We start from the raw sequence: 24,772 nt of genomic DNA, 5'->3' as shown, positions 1-24,772 counted from the left end.
TGGGGTAGTGGAGCTTCCCGATGGGGTTCTGTGTAACCAGCAGTAGAGAACAAACCTTTAAAGTCCATAGTGGAATGCTCTGTGTGTTTGAGGTAATATTTTAAAATAGAGACAAGAACAAAGGAGAAAACAGCCACCCATCTTCTTGCCACTCAGTACTAACCAATGTTCACATCTTTGTTTTTTAATAAGAAAAATCACATTGTCTTTGTAAAATTGATATGTGTTATTTAAGAAGACTTAGCTTACCATTTTTACCAAGAATGTCTTCTTTCTCCTAACACAACTTCAGCCTGAGGTGTAGAAGGGCTGTTGAGCCCACCTAAGGCTAGGTATCAAGGAGGAGGCCAGGGCTGAGCCCCAGGCTCCTCCAAGCACATGGCACTCTGTACTACACTATGAATCCCAGCTAAGATTCATAGGGACCTCCGTCTGTATCACCTGGTGAAAACTTACCTGCTGCACAATGCAGAAGTGCCCAAATTTTATTGTTCCTCCCTAGTCTCAAGAGCTGGCACAAGCTGTTCCTCTCCTTGCCAGTAGCATTTAACTTTTGTCTTTGCGATGGAGGATATTCTTCAGTTCTAGTGCTGGTTTTGATTTTACTCTCCTCTCTTCTAGAGTATCAGGATCAGTTGTTCTCATTAGAACTTCCAAACTGTGGCCAGAGGAACATTATTGTGCAAGTTCTCTGCTCTTAGACTTTTGCATTTACATTAGCATAATAAACATTCTCAGAAATCCTGTAGCAAAGAAACTTGTTTCACTTTGTTTTAGCTGGCCAAGGAAGAGAACCTCCTTTTCTAGGGTATTCTGTGGAATGTTGTTTGAGATATAACTATTCTTGGCAAGATTTCTGACTTTGGGACAAATTACTTCCCCAAAGTAAGTCCTGAATGAGTAATTTTCTCTTGTATTAGAGTTCAAGACTGGTCTGAATAAAATTTACCCCAAAGTTGCCAACAGTTTTGACAGATCTGCTATATCTTTTGACCTTCAAAATAAAATAAACCTGACATATTTCTTACTTCTAAACCCTTATGAGATTAGGTGCTGTTACCCCTATTTTACTGATAAAGAGACAGTCTTATATGGCTAATATGGCAGAGCCAGGATTCCAGTGCAGGATTCCAATATGACTCCCTACCTTAAAATTCCCTCATCTCGATTCCCATGTCTTGTTGTTTCCACCTTCCACTCCACTAGGTTGAAGATGAAAGAGGAAGAATGGCGAGAAGCTCAGAGAGGCTTTAACAAGGTGTGGAGAGAGCAAAATGAGAAATACTACTTGAAATCTCTGGACCACCAAGGCATCAACTTTAAACAAAATGACACCAAGGTCCTGAGGTCTAAGAGCTTACTCAACGAGATTGAGAGTATCTATGATGAGGTGAGCTGGAGGTCTCTACATCTGTGCGAAGTCCCCATTCTGTATGTTCAGCATAGCTTTGACTGCTGCAGATTACCTTTGTTATATGAATGTGAGACCCTCCAAAACTTGTTGATTCTTGCTTCATAGCATAGACTTCTATTCCCGATTCTACCATTTTAAATCTAAGCCTCACTAAGCTGTTTTACTAGTTTCCCATCCTGGTTTCAGTTCATGCCCACTACCCCTCTCTCTCACTTCTCTCCCTATCTGTTTTCTTCCAACAGTACCTTATATTCTTTCGTGTAGCCCATCTCAACTTCCCACAGCTTAAAATACTATCATTGATCCCCAGACTTTTTTTTTTTTTGGCGGCACTGTGTGGCTTGTGAGATTTTAGTTCCTCGAAGCTGGGCCTTCCACACTGACAGTGTGGAGTCCTAACCACTGGACCACCAGAGAACTCCCCCTAGACTCTTCCTAATCCTTGTTTATTCGGCATCCTTACCAGAATTATATAGAGTACTGGGAGCTAGGATACAGAGATGAATAAGAAGTTAATCCTGCTTTCTTTGAGCTCACAGTCTTAGGGGATGGATAGAAACAAATACAGTGTGATTGAGAATTCCTAGAAGTGGTGTGATCTTGAATTTGGAAAAATTTTGTATTATGAAACTATCAACATGCACAGAAGGGGAGAGAATAGTAAAATGAGCTCTTACATAAACTTAATCACCTCTATTTTGCCAATTTTGTTATATCTGCCACCTTCCACACTCCCACCCCAGAAGGATTTTAAAGTAAATCCTAGACTTCATATCATGTCCTCCGTAAATACTAATCTGGAATTTTAAAAGATGGTCCTAGTTCTGTCCCACTGTCTCTTAATAAGTCTTCAATGTCTGGAAGGCACTGATCATTTTGGTATCAAACTACATCTTGCACATTATCTTTTTGTTTCTGGAAGTTTGGGATTGGAAAATAATGGGCACTGTGGTTAATACAAAGTACTGCTGGTGTAGTCTTATAAGTCTGTTTGTTGTTTCTGTAGGTACGTTGCATAATACTTTGTCTCTCTCTCCTGTTAGAGGCAAGAGCAGGCTACGGAAGAAAATGCTGGTGTACCTGTTGGCCCACACCTCTCACTTGCCTACGAAGACAAACAGATTCTGGAAGATGCTGCTGCTCTGATTATCCACCATGTGAAGAGGCAGACAGGCATTCAGAAGGAGGACAAATATAAAATCAAGCAAATCATGCATCATTTTATTCCAGATCTGCTCTTTGCTCAGAGAGGTGATCTCTCGGATGTAGAGGAAGAGGAAGAAGAAGAGATGGATGTAGATGAAGCCACAGGGGCGGCTAAGAAGCACAATGGTGTTGGGGGCAGTCCCCCTAAGTCCAAGCTACTGTTTAGTAACACAGCAGCTCAGAAGTTAAGAGGAATGGATGAAGTATACAACCTCTTCTATGTTAATAATAACTGGTATATCTTTATGCGACTGCACCAGATACTCTGCTTGAGGCTGCTGCGGATTTGTTCCCAAGCTGAACGGCAAATTGAAGAAGAAAACCGAGAGAGAGAGTGGGAACGGGAGGTGTTGGGCATAAAGCGAGACAAGAGTGACAGCCCCGCCATCCAGCTACGTCTCAAAGAACCTAGTGAGTGCTTAGATTGTCGGTCTACAGAAGATGTGAGGGGTTGGGGACCTCAGGGCCTAGTTAGACTCAGGACTGCTTTCTTTTATACATAGAGCACAGGCAGGCCTTAGAGGCTGGCTAGGTTCAAATCCTAGCACCACAATTTACTGGTTGTGTGACCTTACTTAAACTCTGTGAACCTATTTATCTGTAAAATGGAGTTACTACTTGTCTCTTGGGGTTGTTGGGACAATTGGAGAAAATATGTGAAGCACCCTGTGCACTGCTTAGATCATGGGCACTCAGTAGCTGGTACTATGGGCACCAGGGAAGTGGGTGTCAGTTACTGTCAGTTTCCCAAATGGCAGATCTCTGGGTTATTGCAAAGTGTTTGAAAGGACAGAGAGGTGACTCAAACATCATAGTTGGTTTCACTCCATGACAGAACATAAATTCCTAGTTGTTCATGCCTGAGACAGATGCAAAAGAGGAGATGGGGACTCGAGAGATGGTTTGAGACAGCAGAACAGACAGAACAGGAATGAAGATAGAAGACTCAGGAAAAGGAAAATAAATGAGGATTAAGGAAGCCACCATATCCTCTTAAGTAATTCTATGCTGCTTGCTTCTAGATATCTCTTCAGGTCATAAGTTAGGTACTTAAGCTGTGAGCCAAAAGCTTTTTTGTGAAGCCTTTCTTCTGTGCTCTTTAGGAAATAGCCAATCTTTGGAGTGAATTATCCTTTCTTTTCTTTTCTTTTTTCTTTTTTTTAACTGTTACTGGTGTAAGAAGCCCATTTGAAGCCCTGGCCTTCTATCTGTTGAAGAGCTAATGAACCTGGGAATTAATTCTAAAAGCCTTTATCTGGATTAATACTAGCTTGAGAGACTTCAGTATAGTGATTCTATCTGCTTGGGTAGAAATGAGACAGAAGATGGCCTAATCCTGGCTTGACCATTGACTTAACCTGGTTTGAGGCTTACAGTTTGTTCTTAAGTAATAATGTCAAGCCTCACACTGATTGTGGGTCATGTGGTTTGCACTCATAGCACTCATAGCTTTATTCTGACATGAAGGCATTTTTTCATGGCAGTAGCACAGCCTGTTCCTATGCTGTGGATCTGAACAAGGTAATGTTCTGTAATGAAACTCAAGCCAGTTGCTTCTTTTAAACAGTAATTGTCCTGTTTAACCTGTCTTGAATGAATACATCACACTTCATTCAGATAAATGGAAATGGACTCAGCTTTTGCTCTCAGCCTTTTTTCCCCTATATTTTACAAAGAGGTAACTAAATGTCAAAGACAAAGAGTTCTTATTGTAATTTTTTTTCATTTAAGTGAACTTTTTATTGAAGTGCAACACATATACAGAAAAGTATACACATCCGAATTGTGTAGCTCAGTGAATTTTTACAAAGCAAACACACCTGATAACCAGCACCCTGATCAAGAAACAGAACATAACCAGTAGCCCCGTCGTGCCACAGTCTTGATTGCCAGCGCTGGAGATCAGAGTTGCCTGTTTTTGAGCTTTATGTAAATGGATCTTATTTTAGTAAACTAAAGGCGGAGTCCTTTCACCTTTCCTTGTGCACTCTGCTAGTTGCCAGACGTCTCTGTAACAACTGATAAGATTCCAGCTGGTGGTTGAAGTGATTCATATGCAGCAAGTACAGATCATTTAATGTAATTTGTGAAGTACAATATTGGGAATCCATTTTTAAACAAAAGGACTTTGACAAATGCAGATCACTTCATTATTCATAGAGGATTTAATTTGCACTCCTCTTTTTCTGTTCCCGAGAGGTTTCCCAGTGCTAGAGTTATGGTTCTGTCTGCCTTTTCTCTTCAGCCCTTGATGCTCCGTTGAAAGAGCTGTATGAGCAGGCGACCCATGTGAGGGATGCTCTTTGCAGGCTGCGAGAGCAGGTTCCTCTCTTAGCAGGGGAGCCAAAAACTTTTTTTTTTTTTTTTTGCGGTACGCGGGCCTCTGACTGTTGTGGCCCCTCCCGTTGAGGAGCACAGGCTCTGGACGCGCAGGCTCAGTGGCCATGGCTCACGGGCACAGCCGCTCTGCGTCATGTGGGATCCTCCCAGACCGGGGCACGAACCCGTGTCCCCTGCATTGGCAGGCGGACTCTCGACCATTGCGCCACCAGGGAAGCCCCAAGAACTTTTTGAAGAAACTTCTTCCCTGGGATATTTTGCTCTCCTGTCACGCATAGCCAGGCCATACTGTAAATAAGTGTTTTTCAGGCACTGTCAGTCAGAGTGTTAGAAGCCACTGTTAAAGTTGCAGAGTCACTCTCCTTTAATAGACAGTGCTGGGGGTTGTAGCCACCTGTCAGATCTCATCTCTCTGCAGCAGACTAAACACCTAGGTTTGTTCTGTTAAGTGCTCTTTAGGCCAGCTGTGGGATTTGCCCTGCCTTCTCTTCTGATCTTTTCTTAGCAGGGTAAGGCCTCATCTCTCCCATCTCTCCCACAGTGGACGTGGATGTAGAAGATTATTACCCAGCTTTCCTGGATATGGTGCGGAGCCTGCTGGATGGCAACATAGACTCTTCACAGTATGAAGATTCGCTAAGAGAGATGTTTACCATTCATGCCTACATTGCCTTTACTATGGACAAACTCATCCAGAGCATTGTCAGACAGGTGAGGGCATGGCGGAGACTAGGGCTGGTGAGGGAGAAAGTCTACAGATGGATTCAGGAAAGAGAAAAGGCAAGATTTCTGTTGGGAAAGGAAAGTCAGTTTCCTCATATAATGATGTTTATGAACGCATGGTTCTGTAGAAGGGAGAGAGAGGTTAATGTGATGTGATGTCGGATTTCTCCTGTTAGCAGAGTGGGAGTACTTCAGCCATGTGGTTGACTCCTTTGCTTTGCTCATCGTGCCCTGGGAGTATGAGCCTACCTGAGACCTGATGTTTTACCCCCAGCACTGGTCCTGACCCCCTGCCCTACCCTCCCAGCTCTTACATCGGGTACCAGGTGTGAGCTCAGTTTCCTCTTCTGTAGGTGTTGGTAATTCTATGGACTTTCCTTATTTAACATTTGAAGTTCTTTTTACAGGAAAAGTTTCATACAACATCTTTTATAATACTCTGTCCACCTCACTATCTGAGATTCCCTCTGAGTTAGATTTGTAGTTGGTTTTGTGGTTTATTCTTGTGGCACCCTGGGAGTTTATAAATATGTTGTTCTTTACAACAATAATTTTATAGCAAATAACACGTAATAGGTTTCCATTCCTTTGTCTTTAGTTCTGAACTTTTGAAGGGATCAGAGTGTTGTTAGTGCACCACTTTCTTTGAAATGAAAACTTTTAAAAAGAAAATTCTAATTCTAGAGTCCACACCACTACTATGGAAAGAAAAGCTTGTTGCTCAGTGTTTTCCTCGGATAAAATATGGAATCCTTCGCAAAGTACTCATGCTTTTGCCTTGAATTTAGAAGGATGCATGACTCTGCACCCTTCTCACAGGATCTACTCAGAGTCAAGGAATGTTGCTTCACATAACTGATTCTTGGCATCTTCACAAAAGTTGTCAGGCAGAGAGCTAAAAGTTGAAGTGGTTATTAGGCCTTCTCTTAAGGGGTCTTTATGGTGATGGACAGAAATCTTCACATGTATACAATCAGCTGTGGTCATAATTTTTGAGAGATTAGTGCCTGTTAATGTCCCCTAGATTTACATAAAAGACTTAGTTACCATGTGCTTATGTTTCTGTTTACAAGTTTGCTGTTGCTACAGCTAGAAGTAAAGTCTTTCATACTACCAGTACAACTTTAAAAATCTAATACAGGGGCTTCCCTGGTGGCACAGTGGATAGGACTCTGCGTTCCCAATGCAGGGGGCCCAGGTTCCATCCCTGGTTGGGGAACTAGATCCCACATGCATGCCGCAACTAAGAGTTCACATGCCGCAACTAAGAGTTCGCATGCCACAACTAAGGAGCCCATGTGCTGCAACTAAGACTCCGTGCAACTAAATGAATATTAAAAAATTTTAAAAATTAAATTAAAAAAATAAAAATCTAATACAACCAGCTTATTTATTTTTTTATAAGCCCAAGGTTGGTTTTTTTTAGACAATAGATATAATTAGTCATTTACTAGAAGCACCTGGTTATGATTTTGAGTCAATAATACGTAAGGGCCAATCTTTTTTTATGGAGACGGGTTTTATCCAGAAATCTGAATCCAGTGTTTTAAAAATACGTTTATGCTCCTCAGCTTAACTCCTGAATTGGAGGCATAACATTTCTTATTCTCCTTATCTCCTTTGCTGTTCTCCCAGAGTTCATCACTGAGTGGAGGTGGAACATTTATTTCAAGGTCAAACCATATATTTATCTTACTTTTCTAGACTAGTTTAAGAGGGGTTTGTCTTAAGAATACAATAGGCAGTCTCACAGACATCTGGTGTGGGACTCAAAATATGGCCAGACCATCTAGGGGTTAGACTGGGGAGGTTTTTTTCCGCCTCTCCTGCATGCCTCTGTTCTGGACATCTCCACCATCCTCATGCTTCTCTCTTCAGATGAACACTCAGCACGTAATCAAGGCTTCTCCAGCACCTGAGGCTTTCACTTGCCATGGCAGTGCCTCTGGCCCTGGCATTACCAGCTTTTCCATCCAGGTGCTCCTCTGTAAAAAGTCTACCGGACACACTCATTGTGTCATTTCAATTTAGCAGGAGAGAGAATCTAACCAGCCTAGTGTGGGGTTGAGAGTTGCCTAGTTGTCCCTGGATTTATAATGCTGCCCTTTCCAAAGACTAGAAGGGGCCAGATATCCAAGAAGAGGGTATGGATAGGGGAGTCAGTGACATGGTCTCCTTTTACAGGAAGGTATAAAGAAGAAGTATTTACATGATAGAGACCATGCTTTGGACAGGCACTGCTTTTTTTCTCTCTTAAACACTGTATTTTAAGCCTTCCCCTGTATCATCAAGTTATCATAAGCATTATTTTAATGGTCACATTAAAAGCTGTTATATAGACTAATTGTAATTTAACCATCTCCAGTTGCTGGCCTTTCTACCACCATCAGGTCACTCACCCTTCTGACCTTGCACCTTGTCCATTTATCTACAAATACACATACTTGTCATTTAAGAGTTTTTTAAATGTTAAAAATAAGTAGTTGTCATAGTTACTAGCACTTCAAAAAGAGTGTATCTTCCTAAAAATAGAATGGCTTAGTGGTTATGAGAATTTTAAAGTAAAATAGACAAATTGATACTGCAATTAACATTTTGCTTTCTTGTATCTGTTTTTCACATTCTCTGGCATTTTAATAGGTAAAGTTTCATTTGAGAGAATTTTTATCCCACAGTAGATATGTTGTCATGACCTATGAGAATAGAATCTCTGAAAGATTCAACTTTCTAGTCATCAGATAGTTTAATAATACAGTTTCAGAAGTTACCAGTAGTCAGTCATGATTGACCTGTGTTGAAAATGAGTTAATTTACCTACAATTTTAAATACTATATTTTTATTATCAGATGTGGAAAAATAGGGGGTCTGTTAGAAAGAATATTAGTCCTAACTCAGCTCCTTCAGCTGAGCACCCATGACAGATTAATTCAGTAACAACTTCCTCAATGCCTGTTGAGTTTCACACTTTGTACTAGGGCTGTGAATGTAGACATGTCTTGCTTTCATGGTTCTCTGAAGTCGCTCTCTTCACCTTAGCACACATGAGTTTTCTTATCGGACATGTAAATTTGTCTCATTTATCAATGTAATAGGGCACCCTTCTCCAGCCTGCTTCCCAGGGTAGTTGTGTGGATCAACTGAGAATACGCATGAAAGGAAATTGTAAATGGTAAAGAAGTGCCATAAAATTAGGAAGCCATGGAAATTTTCTTTCATGTAAAAAACTTTCTTTGAAGTTCCTTAGAACTTTAAATAAGCAGCACATTAACCTGAGTTGCTTATGGTTTTGCTTTTAAATACATATGAACGTTTTATTCATGGACCAGAGATATGGTTGAAGATTTTGGCTTGGTTTATTCTTCAAGAAAATAAGATAGTGGTTTCGGATGATTAATGTTCTAAAATTATCAACCAAAAAAACCTTTTTGAGCTGAATGATTGGAACCACCAAAGGAAGGCTGAGTGTATGACAGGGAGAACTATATTTTTGGTTCCCTGATGACTTGTCTTTGCTTGATTCCAGCTGCAGCACATCGTGAGTGATGAGATCTGTGTACAAGTGACTGACCTGTACCTGGCAGAAAACAATAATGGAGCCACTGGAGGCCAGCTGAACACGCAGACCTCAAGGAGCCTCCTGGAGTCAACATATCAGCGGAAGGCTGAGCAGCTCATGTCAGATGAGAATTGCTTTAAGGTGAGAGGTACTCAGGTAGTCAGGGACCATGCTGATGACAGTGTGAGCTGTTGGGGCTCTCTCCACCGGAGGTCAAAGCCATACCAGGGTACTTTGACCCAGTGATTCCACTCCTAGACTGCCTTGGAGAGCCTGTGAACTCACTGGAAGAAATGTAAAAAAACATGGAAAAGTAAAGTCTCTTGTGGGTAGTCTGTTTCTTGCCTTTTAAAAAAATTAACTCTTACATATGATTTTTATAATTTTGTATTCTGCTTCTTCTCTGAACATTTTTTTTGGTATTAAATGCTTCGTAAATATTATTGTTTAAAAGTGTAATCCATGGTCGTTGTAGAAAAGATAGGAAATGCAGAGAAAAGAGAAACTAGTCACCTACAGTTCTTCCCAGAAATAATCATTGATGGCATTTCTAAACTTTTCTATGCTTGTATATATTTTGAAAAAGATTATACTGGGCAAAATATTCTGGAACTTATTTTGCTTAATTAGCAACACCTCTGGGTCTTCAGCATCTTTTTATGACTATTTGATATTTAATTTTATAGAAAATTATGCCTGTCTAGTTGGACATTTAGGTTGTTTCTGGTTTTCCACCGTTATAATAGCTAACTAGAAAAGCAAATAGCTGGAAACAGTCTAGGTGTCCAACTCTTTAAGGGAATGGTTATTGGCAGCCTATCATGTGAATGCTGGATGGCATATTTTGCAGCTCTTAAAAGTTAATTATAAATTATAAAAATACTGAAACAAATAAAGGACACAAAATTATGTGTGTTATGATTGCATCTAAGTAATAAATGTGTATAGTTGAACAAAGCCTGTATGTATTAATGTAAGGACAGGTTTAGCTGGCCCAGAATAAGGTTTGTAGTTGGCCTAGCAGAGAGAGCTAAGCTAAATAAAAGTTTGACCTTGGTGGGCATGTTCCATGTACTTTAATAATCTGACCCCCAAATTGTTCACTTACTTGTCTGCTTCTACTTTCAGCTATTTCTTTAGTTTCTGATCTGTCACCTGTATTGTTGGCTTAATTTAGAATCAAAGACCTGGAAACGAGTTTTCTGGTTCAGTCACAGGTCTAATGTTCTACTATCCAAGGACTTTCCCACTGCAGAAGAGATTTCCTAAGCCTTTCAGAGTTTTAAATCTATAAATGTTTATTATGAGTTTAGTGGGTGTTTACTTTCATGGTGGACAGAATTATCACCCCCACCTGCGAGTTAACAGTGTATTAAATTGTGTGGTGAGGGCCTATGAAGGAATGGGTAGACTCACCCTGTAGATAAGAATAGTTGTCAGAATAGCAGAGGGAATAGCAGCAACAGAAGGCTTGGTAACCAGGAAAATTGTGTCATCACAGTGACCTTTTTCTTTAAAATGTTTACATAGAGAAAAGAAGTCCATAGTATTAGCATTAAGCTAAGAGTAAACAGCCCTTCAAATCCCCTGCCCAGTCCCACCTCCCGCCTCCTCTGCCTTCATTTTTTTTCTATGCATATTCTACAGCGCTTTTTAAAAATCAGGCATGTTTAGCTCTCTGTATATCCATTCAGACCCTTTTCTGTGTATCTGCATATATTGACACATATGTTTATGTAGAAATAAATGATTAGATTTAGATTGGATTAGATAGCATATTTTACATCTTGCGTTTTTTTTGTTTTGTTTTGTTTTTGTTTCTTTTTACTTAATGTCTTAGAATTTTCTCTATTTTGGTTTATATAGATCTAGCTCATTTTTTCAACCGCTGTGTCATATGAAATAGTATGAAATGTACCATAGTTTTTTGTGGGGTTTTTTGTTTGTTTGTTTTTGGGGGTTTTTTTTGGCTATGCCACATGGCCTGTGGGATATTAGTTCCCCCACCAGGGATGGAACCTGGGCCCCCAGCAGTGAAAGCGCCAAGTCCTTAACCACTGGACTGCCGGGGAATTTCCCTGTACCATGGTTTTTTTAAAAAATCATTGCCTCATGGGTAAACGTTTTAAACTATTTCATTTTTTACTATCTCAAATAGTGCTTCATTGAACCGCATTTTTTTGTATTTGTACCCTTGTGTGCATGTGGTAGTGTTTGTTTAGGGTAGAGGCAGAGAAATGAAATTACTGGGTTAAATGGTATGCTTATTTTAAAATGTAAACTTTAATGGATATTCCCATTTCACTCTCCAAAGTGACTGGCTATACCAGTGTGCACTTTGATAAGAGCATTTATTTCCCCATTCTTAGTCAACAGTTAGTATTATCAAACTTATTTTTTCCAATTAAGTGATTAGAAAAATATTTTAATTCACATTTCCCTGTTTGCTACTGTTTCCTATTTTTCTCTTCTGTGTATTGCCTACTTGTATCCTTCACCTTTTGCGGGGGAGAGGGGTTGTAGTTCTTTTTATGTACTTTTTCAAATGTGATTTTCTTTGTCATGATTTCTCTGAAATCGATTGGTCTTCCCCTATGTTGTGTCCTTCAGTGCTCAGCTGAGTGTCACTTCAGTGAAGTGAAATCTTTCTCATCTCACTGAGGGGGAATAACATATTGCTCATGTTTCTAGAGTAGTAACTTCATAGTTATTTTGTTGTAATGTAAATATAGCTATTTGTATCCCTTTTCCTTCACTAAATTGAGCTCCTCCAAGCAAGAAACCATGTTCTTTTCTGCGTGTGCCTCTATAAATGCCTAATAAATGGCAAACATTCAGTGACTGTGTGTTAGTTGAATGAAGCCTAGGAGATTGGCAGAGGAGGCATGGAGAGGAGGTGGGGGTGTCCAAATGGTAGAGGATCTTCACAGCCATAATTAAGGAAATGGTATGAATTTTGTTGTGGTTGGCGAGCAGCGAAGCATTTTTAAGGACTAAATATTCCACTGGATTTGAGCTTTCAGGAAGATTAATAACGCTGAGTAAGGAGGAGGGGAGGAATCAGAGTCATGTTTACAACTGGAGGCAGTTACCAAATTTGGGTGATGGATGTGGGCAGTCTAATAATAAAGCTAGTCAAGACTTGGAGAGTGGTTGCAGAGGTCAGAGAGTTGGGGTGAACACATGGTAAAGGACCTAACAAGACAGGTGTCAGGCAAGGAGCCTGTTGGGATGAAATTGAGTTCAGTTTTAGGCATGTAGAGGAGACTGTCTGCTCAGTATTACTTTGAAGAGTGGTTTCTTTACAGCAGTGGGACCAATCTCGACACTCTAGGTCATTCATCCTAAATCCAGGGGGGTTTAGCAAACTCCTAGGAGCAGTTTTTTTCAAATCTATTTTGGAAGTAACTATGTTTGTATGTGTGTATGTTATGTTCTTGTTACTTTTAAAATTTTACTAGCGAATAGGAATTTTTAAAGATTTTCCAGAAGAACTGTGAACCAGAACTGGTTTCTGGTCCTGTTTGCTTACTGACTAGCTGTGTGGCCCTGAGAAATCAGAACTTTCTGAATTTAGGTTTTTCACTATGTAAAATGAAGAATGTTGAAATAAATGATTCTCAAGCTTTCTTCTAATCGCTGATCTTCACCATGTGATTCCTATAGTGATCTGGTCTGCAGCGAGCCCTTAGGATAAGGGCATTGAGAATCCTGGAATTCCAAAAGGACAGATCTGTGTGCCATCACCATTTGATACTACTTTTGTTCAAAATGTGACTTGGTTTTGCCTGTATCAGTGTACTGCTTTTAAATATGAATTTTTAAACGAATCACACAAATAGTATTAGCAGAACTCAATTTCAAATATGATTGGTACCATTGTAGCAGATCACTTTTTTTTTTTTTTTTTTTTTTTTTTGCGGTACGCGGGCCTCTCACTGCTATGGCCTCTCCCGTTGCGGAGCGCAGGCTCAGCGGCCGTGGCTCATGGGCCTAGCCGCTCCGCGGCATGTGGGATCCTCCTGGACCGGGGCACGAACCCGTGTCCCCTGCATCAGCAGGCGGACTCTAAACCACTGCGCCACCAGGGAAGCCCTTGTTTACATCTTTGTATCAAGTCCCATAAAAGGAATTATCAAGTAAAATGGCATTGACATTTTATGGTTCTGACTTTTGAGCACTCTTTCCGATATTGAGTACTGTTTTAGCTAATTCAAGAAGTAAGAAACATGAAATGGTGCTTCTTGCTCTAACATTTCATTTTTCTGGTAGCAAGATTGGACCTTTGCCTTTTTATCGCCTGCTAAGCTTTTAAGTTATCTTCCTCATCTCTTCAGTTGGAGCAAAATTTTTTTTTATAACTTTATTGCCTCCCCACCTCTCAACCCTTGAGAATCTAGTTACAGCTTTGGAGATGGTCTTTTGTTTACATTCAGGTTTCTTATTTGCAGCTTATGTTCATTCAGAGCCAAGGCCAGGTTCAGCTGACCATCGAGCTTTTGGACACGGAAGAGGAGAACTCGGATGACCCTGTAGAAGCAGAGGTATGGATGAGTATACTGCAGAAACTGGGGAGAGTATGTCATGTTCTGAGAGTCTGCCCAGTGAGTGTCTTCTAGAAGCCCAGCCAGCATTAGCCTGTTTAAGGGTCAGGACCTGATGCTTAAGTACAGGTCATTTCAGCCATATCTTCAGCTGAAGAGAAGGACTGCCTGGTGCTAAGATATTTAGGATTGATGGCAGTCTCATCTAGCTTTCACGAAAGCCCTCTCCTCTGAGGAAATCTCATGGTTGGCAGCTTTCTTCTTTTTCTCCTAAAGCACAAGAAACAACAAATGAGGTGCCATCTGCCCAGTATCATCTTGACCCTTTGTGTCATGTTTACTTTTTATTGGGATAGATGGAGCCAGGAGTTCTCAACCCCACGGGGTAGACAGAGTGAGTTGGTTATCATAGCTGGGTCTAGCAGGTAATATTAATGAGAAATGCAAGCCACATGTATGTATGATGCTGAGGGCATATGGAGGGGAGAACACTGTTGTTTTATGGAGCCAGGAGTTCTCAACCCCACGGGGTAGACAGAGTGAGTTGGTTATCATAGCTGGGTCTAGCAGGTAATATTAATGAGAAATGCAAGCCACATGTATGTATGATGCTGAGGGCATATGGAGGGGAGAAGACTGTTGTTTTATGGGAATATTAGCTCATGGTTGTCAAATCTTAAATTTTTTTTAAAAGAGATGTCAGAAATTTAGATTTTGATGTGAAAGATACTGATTTTCAAACATTTGCCACTATACATTTTGTTCTTTAACAAAACCCTCTGTAGGGAAATAAAACTTGTCAGTGAGCCAGCTTCTAACCATTTATGACTTCTGGTAACTGTTAAGTATCTCAGAGAAACTTTAGGTTTTGCATTCTCACAGATTTTTTTAAGCTGTGTTTTAATACCAAGTAACAAGCATGTCATTATGGAAAGAGATTTTTTTGATCTTGAATTTAAGTATTCAGACATTTTAGTCATAGAATTTGCTAGACAACCTGATGAGGTTGGAGTTCAGTTTTTGTGCTCTCTCCCCACCCCCATCTTGTGTTTACAATCCTAGCGCTGGTCAGACTATGTGGAGCGATACATGAATTCTGATACTACCTCTCCTGAGCTTCGTGAGCACCTGGCACGGAAACCAGTGTTTCTCCCACGGTGAGTGAACCAAGTCATGTATCGGCAGCATAACACTAATGCACATTCCAGGAACGAGGAGTTAGATGACTTTCAGTTTCTTGGTTTTCACTTATTCTGTTGTTCTGTCTACTGAGGATGCTAATTCAGGGTTTGTATGGTTTTTACACCATGAGCTTACCTGGAGCATGTGCCAAAGCATCAGGGAGGCAAGAGTTTTAGGAGTCAGTAGTAACTTCCCTTTAGGAATGTGTGTCAGAGTCTCCAAGGTTTGATGATTCACTTGGAGGACTCAAAGACTCAGCATGTAGGCATACCCACAGTGATGGTTTACTGTAGCGAAAGGATACAAAGCTACATCAGCAAAGGGAGAAGGTGCCTGTGACAAATCAGAGGACACCAGACGCAAGCTTCTAAGGGTCTGTGACTTCCACTGGAGGCTCAAGGACACTTCATTCCTCCAGCAGCAAATTATGACAATATGTTTGAGATGCTGCCTACCAGAGAAGCTCATTGGAGACTTGGTACTGGGGGTTTTATTCGGTGCTAGTCCTGCGGGCATCCTCTGCCTAGCTTTTACCAAAATTCCAGACTTCCAGAAGGAAAGCAGGTTTTCAGCATAAACCATTTATTTTGTACAAACAGTTTAGGTACGGTGAGGCACTCTTACCATTCAGGGAATGGGGGAAACTCTCCCAAAATCCAAGATCCCAGAACCCAGCCAAGGGACAACCTTGTAAGCAGGGTTTTCAAAGGATAGCAGTCTTAGGCCTGCTATGTTAACTCTCTTCACGGAATTTTAAAAATTTCCTCCCCATATATGGGCAAATTGTATGCTGGACCTCTGTCTGAGGATGAAAACAGAGTTTCAGAAGTAGAAAATAGGTTTTGCTGTAGTAGATTGGCTTTCTTCCTTCCCCAAATTTTGTGAATTGAAATCTCATATCTTACATTCCCAGAAAGGTATTATCCCAGTATTATTAGACTTAGTCCTAATTGGAACATGGAAAGGGGTGAGAACAGAAGGGCCCTGCCAGCTTCTTCCATTCACTGAGTCATTTAACAGACTTCAAGCAGCTACTCTGTGCCAGGCCCCTTTCTCAACAAGACAGATTTAGTCTCCATGCTTTTTTAAAAAAAATTTATTTTATTTATTTATTTTTGTCTGCGTTGGGTCTTTGTTGCTGCGCACTGGCTTTCTCTAGTTGCGGCGAACGGGGGCTGCTCTTCGTTGTGGTGCGTGGGCTTCTCATGGCAGTGGCTTCTCTTGTTGTGGAGCACGGGCTGTAGGCGCATGGGCTTCAGTGGTTGTGGCACGCAGCCTCAGTAGTTGTGGCGCACGGGCTTAGCTGCTCCGCAGCATGTGGGATCTTCCCAGACCAGGGCTCAAACCTGTGTCCCCTGCATTGGCAGGTGGATTCTTAACCACTGCGCCACCAGGGAAGTCCCTCCATGCTTATGAAACAGTACAAATAAACATAACATTGTACATTTCTCACCAGATTGGCAAAGTTCTTAAAAAGATTTGTATCTGTGTTATGGAGGGTGTGGGGAAGAGGGGAGGCACTTTGATATACTGTGGGGGGAAATACTGATACAATCATTCCAGGATCAGGGCAGTTAAAATGTATAGGACCTTTACCCTGGAACTTTCATTTTTAATAATTTGCCTTACAGCTATTACAACTGAGGTTCTTTCTCAGTCTTTTTGTCCTTAAGACCCCTTACAGTCTTAGAGATTGAATACACCAAAAAACTTTTGTTTATGTGGATCATATCTAGTAATATTTACCACATTAGAAACTAAAACTGAAAAACATTTACCATGTTTATGAATTCATTAAAAACAATGCTAAATGCATTCTGTGTTAAGTAATATTTTAATGAAAAGCTACTTCAAAACAAATTAGTGGAGAGTGGCATTGCTTTACATTTTTGTAAATCTGTTTCATGTCTGGCTTAATAGAAGAACAACTGGATTCTCATATCTGCTTCTATATTCATTCTGTTGCACTATTTTGTTTCGTCGAAATATGTGAAGAAAATCTGGCCTTACTGAAAAATGTAGCTGAAAAAAGTAGTATTTCCATATCCTTTCAGATAATTATGGTTATTCTTTGATATGACAGCAGAACTGTCCAAGTAGTAGTTTCTTTTTTTTTTTTGCGGTATGAGGGCCTCTCCCGTTGCGGAGCACAAGCTCCGGACGCGCAGGCTCAACGGCCATGGCTCATGGGCCCAGCCGCTCCGCGGCATGTGGGATCTTCCCGGACCGGGGCACGAACCTGTGTCCCCTGCATCGGCAGGCGGACTCTCTACCACTGCGCCACCAGGGAAGCCCCCAAGTAGTAGTTTCTTAAAGGTTAGTTGCAGTATCAGTGAACTTTTCATGTGGTTATGTCAAAATCCATTGGTCTATCTTGTACTTTGAATTTTTTCATACATGGTTTTATAACTTCATGCAGTTGGTTATTTGGAAAATGTCAGTTCACTAAGTTATGCAGACCTACCAGATGTTGACATGTCTTCATTTTACAGTATTCCCACCCCCCACCCAGCCCCCCAAAAAACACCACATTTATTAATATTGCCGTTGACCTCATCAGTCACATCTTTAAGTAGTGGGAAGTTGTGACACCTCATGCCGGCCAATACCAGTTTACCAAAATTCAAAGTTTTACTTGGAAGCTTAAATTTTTTCATTGGCAACAAATGTGCTCAGTTGTTTTCCTTGAAGTACCAGTCTCCATTGTTCATTTTTGAGAAAATATTTGCCAAATACCCCAGATTGGCTAGTCAGCTATTCTTTCAGGTAAAAATGGTGAACCATTTGCAGCTCAAGCAGTGCTCAAGTGCTTTCCTTCATGAATCCCATTGTACTTTGGCACACAAAGGTACTTTATGTTTAGTTCCCATTTCATCACCCAGTATGTTAAAAAGATGTGAACTAAGGGGCTGGGATTTATCAGTAATAAGAAATGTTACTGTTTCATCAACGACATTAAGTCAGACCAGCTTTCCTTTTTGAATTGCCAGTGTGTGGCCCGAGAAGAGTACAGAGATATCTAAGGACACATTGGTGCCATCACCAATTTGTTTTTTTTTTTTTAATAGTCACTATTATTTTTGCACTGCCAGTGCTAATGTTAATACTGTTGTTTTTTTTTTTAAGAAAGAAAGAAAGACAATGTTTTAGTATTATTATGACAGTAGTTTTGATCTTACAACTTCCTAAAAAGCATCGTGGGGGCTCCCAGTAGTCCTTGGACCAAAGAACTGCTGTCCTACGGAAATGTATATATACACAGAGATATTCACTGAAGCAATGTTTTTAATAGCAAAGTGTAGGAAACAGTAGAATTGTCTAGCTGACAACCTTTCTCTGCTTGTGTTGGAGGGAATTAAGCCTGCCAAGGCATCCACTGATGTGAATTGTCTTCTTTCCTAGATGTGTAGAATAGCACTAGTTATGTACCATCTGTGGAAGAATTGAAAAAAATAGACATTTAAGTAATTTTTTGTGCTCTGTGGTTCAGATGAAGAACCTGATTAATTCCTGTTAAGGAATTGTTCAATTAAGACACATTCCTCTGTAGCAGTTAAAGAGAATGACACAAATCTATGTGTAGTGAAATGAAAAAATCTTCATGACATTAAGTGAAAAATTGAGAGAGACCTAGAAGATTTTAAATGAAAACTGCTAACAGTGGCTACCTCTGCCAAGGCAAGTGGGATTTCGAGAATTGAGGGGGTAGGGGGTAGTTGGCAATTTCTACTTTTTATTCTTTGTATCTCTGCAGTGGAAAAAAAATTTTTTTTAACAATAAAACCATTGGACATTTAAAAAATGTATGTAATTAAAATTGTGATAAGTGCTGTGAAGGCAAATAATAAGGAAAACTTTTGGGGCAGCCATGGGAACCTGCACCTGGAGGAGCTCTCATCCTGCAGGGCTTTGCTGCTTTGTAGGAATCTGCGGCGGATCCGGAAGTGTCAGCGTGGTCGAGAACAGCAGGAAAAGGAAGGGAAGGAAGGGAACAGCAAGAAGACCATGGAGAATGCGGATAGCCTGGATAAGCTGGAGTGTAGATTCAAGCTGAATTCCTATAAGATGGTGTATGTGATCAAGTCAGAGGACTACATGTATCGGAGGACTGCCTTGCTCCGGGCTCATCAGGTGAGAACCAGTAACTGGAATTTCTCCACACTTCTCCCTCCTTAGCCAGGACCAGGCCTGCCCCAGAGGCTTCTGGTTGTTTCTCTCCCTTTGTGAAAATCTCTTGGATTTGCGAATTGTTGAGTAAGGATGCCGTAACAAAGTCCCACAGACTGCATGGCTTAAACAACAGAAATTTATTGTCCTACAGTTCTAGAGGCTGGAAGTCCAAGGTTGAAGTGTTGGAAGAGTTGCTTTGAACCTTCTGAGGGCTGTGAGGGAAAAACTATTCCTTGCCTTTCCTAGCCTCTGGTAGTTTGCTGGCAATCATTGGCATTGCTTGGCTTGCATATTTCTGCCTTCATTTTTACATGGCATTCTCCCTAAATGAGTGTCTGTGTCCAAATTTCCCCCTTTTAAAGAATGCCAGCCATGTGGGACTATGGGTCCACCCTACAACAGACAGTATGAGCTCACCTAACTAATGACATCTGCAACAATATTATTTCCAAATAACGTCACATTCTGGGGGGGTGGAAGCTAGGATTTCAACATATGAATTTGTGGGGACACAATTCAGTTGATAACAGCTGGTGGCACCTTCCAGTGAAGCTACTGCTAGCATTTACATTTCAGGTAGTATTGCTTGTATGAATCCTGTCTGTTTTCACATGCTACCTGAATTGTGAAAGTCCTAGTGCAGTTATGTACCAAGGTATTGTGCCAGGCCCTGGGACTACAGCCATGAGGTAGAGCATATAAGGTAGTGTGATGATGTGCACTACCAAGGAGAGAAACTAGGTGAAGTGGTCAAGGATAACTGGCAGGCAGGGCCCTGCTTTTGTTGGGGAAGACCTCTCTAAGGAGGTGATGCTTGAGGCCTGAACAATGACAAGGATCCAACCTGGTGCAGAGCTGGGGGTTGGTACTTTTTAAGCAAAGGAAACAAGCAAGCACAAGGCTGGGAGGGAGGAGAGGACTTGGCACTTTCAAGAAACTGAAAACATCAATGTGGCTTGTGCCATAGGGAAAGTGGGGTGCATGAAGTTGGAAGGGTGGGCAGAGGCTACATTACTTACTCTCATAGGCCGCGGTTTGGATTTTGTTTGAGGTACATTGAGACATCGTTGACAAAGACATAGACTGATGAGAGCGAGTGAGGGCACCAAGTTGGAAGGGCAGAGACCACTCGAAAGACTGCTTTCATTCATATGAGATGTGATGGCTACCCAGACTACCAGGGTTGTAGAGGAATTATAATTAGATTGGAGGGACTTCCCTGGTGGTCCAGGGGTTAAGATTCGACGCTTCCAATGCAAGAGGCGTGGGTTTGATCCCTGGTTGGGGAACTAGGATCCCATATGCTGCGTAGCGCAACCAAAAAAAAAAACACAGATTGGACATATAACTGTCAGGATGTGGTGATGTTTGGATATAGGGAGGTTAAGAGAAAGGGGAACATTAAGGATGATGCCTGGTGGTTTTTGTTTTTTGGTTTTGTTTCTTTGCTCATTTTGCTTGAGTAAATGGGAAGTTTAGGGGTACATCTGTTAATAGGAAGGGGTTACCAGGTTTGGGAGGCAGATGAAAAGACTACAGAACATTCAACTGGGAACCATAGGGTGGGTGATTTTTAATGTACTTCTTTCATGGTGCTGTGTTATATGCCTGCATGTTTCTGATTCAAATCATTTGGGGAGCTGGGCAACACCTAATTTATCTTTGTATCCCCTTCTCTGCCTTGCTTGTGGGCACTAATAAATATTTACTGGATGTATAGGTAGGAACAAAAACCTCCACCGAAGATCTGCTATGCCCAGCACTCTGCTGGATAGTGTGGGGTAATAGCGGGAAGGGAGAGTGAGTTTTAAGCCCTTTACCTTGTTTTACTTAGAAGTGGATTGCCATGCTGACAGAAATGACTAACGGCCTCAACTCAGTGTCTCACTCCGGGTACGTTAGAATCAGCTGGGTTGCTGGTTTAAAACTGCAGATTGATCAAGTCGTTCTCTCCCCACCCCCTGCCCCGCCCCACTATGTGATAATGATGCAGGAGGCTAAAATAGAGAAGCACTGAGCTAGTTCTGCCCAGACCCTGTGTTGGTATTTCTTTGGGAGCTTTATGAATTCCAACTCCTTATGTGTTCTAGGTTCTTAATCTCTTTCAATTCTTATCTTTAAACAGACTCCTAATTTTTTTTTTTTTAACTTATCAGTAGTATCAGCACTGATAAGCCCACATCTTTCTTCTGGCACTTTAGGAGAAAATTGGGCTTTGTATTTGAAGGGTTTTAGTCCTAGTTCATGGGCGTTTTTTTCTTCATTCTATTTTGCAGTCCCATGAGCGGGTAAGCAAGCGGCTACATCAGAGGTTCCAGGCCTGGGTAGATAAATGGACCAAGGAGCATGTGCCCCGTGAAATGGCAGCGGAGACCAGCAAGTGGCTCATGGGTGAGGGGCTGGAGGGCCTGGTGCCCTGCACCACCACCTGTGACACAGAGACCCTGCACTTTGTGAGCATTAACAAGTACCGTGTCAAATATGGCACAGTGTTCAAAGCCCCATAACTGCAGAGCCAGAGCAGATAACTTGAGGGGTGTGTGTGTGTTGGGGGGGCACGTGTACTCACACACACTGAAGAAACAAGGAAGATGCCTTTCAAGCCTCACTGGGCCTCTCTGGGACATGGCCACCTGATCTGTGTGTGGCTGGTGCAACCTGGCACCAAGTGGGCTACATATAAGGAACGTGGATACCTTACAAAGCCGGAGCTGGAACTTTTCCCAGGGGTTTTGGGCATTACCCTGCCCTGGAGGGGAAGAAATCCATGCAAGCACAGGGACATGCAGCTTGCTTGCACACACCAGCAGAGCTAAGACTGGAGCCTCCTGGGGCCTGACCTTCAGTGAGGGAACCGGATGCTGTTCACACCTTGATTGGATGGGCGAGCATTGACTGACAGACTGGGGAAGGACGCAATGCTTAGATGGATTGTAACTCTGATGGTCACTGCTCCTTTCCTCTTCCCCCCGCCCAAAGGAAAAAAAACTGGATTGGATTTTTTTTTTCCTGGTCACTTGAGCACATCTAGATCACCCATTAGATTTTCTCTGGGACCTGCAGTTTGGCTTTGGGATTGATCATCTTGTGGATTTGATTCCTGACGAATCCCTTGCTGCCCACCCGTTATTCTCTCCTCTGGTTCTCAACCTCAACAAGTTCAAATCAGTCGTCCTTTTTAGCTCCCGTGGAACTGTTTTGTACCTGCTTCTTTACTAGTCTACCCTAGTGCCATCCACCAGCTTTACTCACACACACACACACACACACACACACACACACACACACAGTTTTAACTTGGTTTTTCTTTTTTTTTGTAAATAATGTACATACTGTCAATTTTTTATTAAAAGAAATATGCTTTGATGTGCTAGCATAACTGCTCTAGCTTCTTGTGTACCATAGTTCTATGTGGCTTCAGATTTAGTACCTATGAACAGATGTACAAGACATTTATTACACTTTTTACCAAAGGGAGTTACCGTTGTAGTACTTTTGTGTAAAACTTGTCTTCCCCCTTGCCATTTTTTTTTTTTTTTTTTTTTTTTTTTTTTTTGTAAATAAATAAAGCTTGGTTCTTACTTAAGGAATAAACTCTCAACCCAAGTCCCTTGTCCTCACCAGAGAACTACTGTGAAGCAGGGATTTTGGCTTCAGTTCCTTATCTACGGTACAAACAGGATTTTGCTTTAAATAGTTAGCTGTCAGTTGTATGTGTTCCAAATCAAAATATCTTAAATTTTTTAAATAGAATTATTCATTCTTTTAGTACGTATTTTCCCCCCTTATTTCAGCTGTTTGGAAATATTTTATATTTGGGTAAGTTGTGCAGCTGTGTAGTTTGTACTTCTCTGTATTTTTTCTTATCCTTATTGGAAATGGGAGTGAACAGCTTAAATACCAAACCAGTGTTTGAAAGAAGTGTGTACAGAGTGTGTGGTATAAATGGGGCTGGGAGGGAGATTCGATACATTTCGTTAGCAACTGCAAATGGAATATATACATATATATTTTTTTAAATTACATAAATTTAAACTGGTAGATATTTAAACATGAGTGATTAGGATTTTTATATGTGGTCAGCCTGGACTTTCTGAACAAAGACCAACTGAGCCCCTCCCAGTGCTCTAGTGAATTTTTCTCCAGCAACCATTAATTACCCTAGTCATAGCTATAAAGTAACCAGCAGTGATTTGTGTGGTTTTGTTTGCTTTTTAATTAAAAATTCCCAACATCACCACCACAAAATCACAAATTTTTTGGCTCTGGACTTTCATAACACATGGTAGGCTTTTCCGATTTTAGAGTTTTTTGTTGGGTGTGTTGGGGGTCAGTGGAAGGATGGGACAACTTCAGGAGACTCAGCCCAAAAGTGTAGGGTGGCAAAAGAGCCTTGTGGGAGGAGATTCTCTGGTGAAGCTGGGGCAATGCCTGACTTGGGAGATGGAGTGATACTGACGGGGGGGCCGGGGGGGGGAGATCTTCAGGTTTTCCCAGCAATAACTCAACTCTGCTTGCTTAAGACCATGTTGAATTGGAATTATGGCCCGGGGGAGAAGGGCAGGGAACTGATGGGACCTGACCAGGGGCAGCCCCAGCATTGCTGTCTCTGCATAGGGTTATGCCCAGAGCAGCTGCTTGCAGGTCAGGATAGGGTTTCAGGGCCAATAGAGAAAACCCTATCCTACCAGTGCAACCAAAAGAAGGGGGAGCTTCACCGACAGCCTGGGTTTCACAAACAGCATTTATATCCCTCCTGCCATCTGAGCTCCAAGCTCAACTCAGCCTGTCTTATAGCAGGAAGTTACATTTTAAATCACGTTTGGTATTCTGTACTTAATTACCTTTCTCTATGATTTGCATTTGAAATGTTGTAAACTTGGTCAGTATTTCCATTAAAATATCAGGGCTCATGTTGTGTACATACTTTTCTTCCTAATGATTTTATAGACAAGGACTTCATAGCATTCCCGGGGGGGGGGGGAACAAGCTGCCAACGGATTACCAGAGTAACGTGAGGATGAAATGGGAGGTGTTTCTGGCATTATGGCTTCTCTGAACTCTTCAGTCCCGTGTAGGGAAATACATTATTCTGTTAGGATCATGAATTCTATGTCTGTGATCTGCAATCTCAAATCAAAATCTTCGGAGTTTCTGGCGATGGGCAGCACTTAGCTTAGCCATATACATAAAATAAAACATGTAGTAGAGGAAGCTGAGGTTACTGGGGTGCAAAGCCCTCTCTATTTAACGCATGTCTGCCGATTGGCTTGAAAGCACCGGTCCTGGCGCCCCGGCTCTTGCCACGTTAAGCAGACACGGGTTTTCGAGATAGCCAGAGGGCAGGCTGGGACCAGAGGACAAGGAGGTTCCCGCTTGCAGCTTCTGAGACTAGCTGACCTGCGTCGGCAGCAACCCAGGCTTCCGTCGTGCTTAACGGCTTGTCTCTGTCCCAGGTCTTTTGCAGAATCAAAGCATCAAACTTATTTTATTTAGGGATTTGCCCTAAATGGCCACCAGCTCGGACGAGATAAGAAGGAGAGCATCGGAAGCGCGGCTTTTAGATTTCAGCTCACTGCTCAAAGGTCAGAGCAGCGAGACTTCACTGAGCCGCTGGTGTTCCAAGAAAAGCTGCC

At 41.6% G+C, this 24,772-nt stretch overlaps 1 protein-coding gene across 2 annotated transcripts in view; it reads left to right on the top strand.

Annotated features, from left to right (window-relative positions):
* Nucleotides 1-22,502, top strand: part of SIN3A (SIN3 transcription regulator family member A) — a 65,421-nt gene extending 42,919 nt beyond the window's left edge. For both annotated transcript variants that reach the window (XM_059058876.2, XM_059058874.2), the window contains exons 14-21: nt 1,207-1,390; nt 2,458-3,031; nt 5,502-5,671; nt 9,208-9,381; nt 13,692-13,784; nt 14,847-14,941; nt 18,890-19,097; nt 21,413-22,502. In XM_059058876.2, the coding sequence (XP_058914859.1) occupies nt 1,207-1,390; nt 2,458-3,031; nt 5,502-5,671; nt 9,208-9,381; nt 13,692-13,784; nt 14,847-14,941; nt 18,890-19,097; nt 21,413-21,643 (1,729 nt within the window). In that variant the 3' untranslated portion in view covers nt 21,644-22,502. The remainder of the gene's footprint in view (nt 1-1,206; nt 1,391-2,457; nt 3,032-5,501; nt 5,672-9,207; nt 9,382-13,691; nt 13,785-14,846; nt 14,942-18,889; nt 19,098-21,412) is intronic.
* The last annotated feature ends 2,270 nt before the right edge of the window (nt 22,503-24,772 follow it).

The sequence above is a fragment of the Kogia breviceps genome, chromosome 3 (genome assembly GCF_026419965.1).
Source record: "Kogia breviceps isolate mKogBre1 chromosome 3, mKogBre1 haplotype 1, whole genome shotgun sequence".
NCBI lineage: Eukaryota > Metazoa > Chordata > Mammalia > Artiodactyla > Physeteridae > Kogia > Kogia breviceps.
The sequence above is the reverse complement of the archived record's forward strand: the minus strand, read 5'-3'. Positions and strand labels throughout refer to the sequence as shown.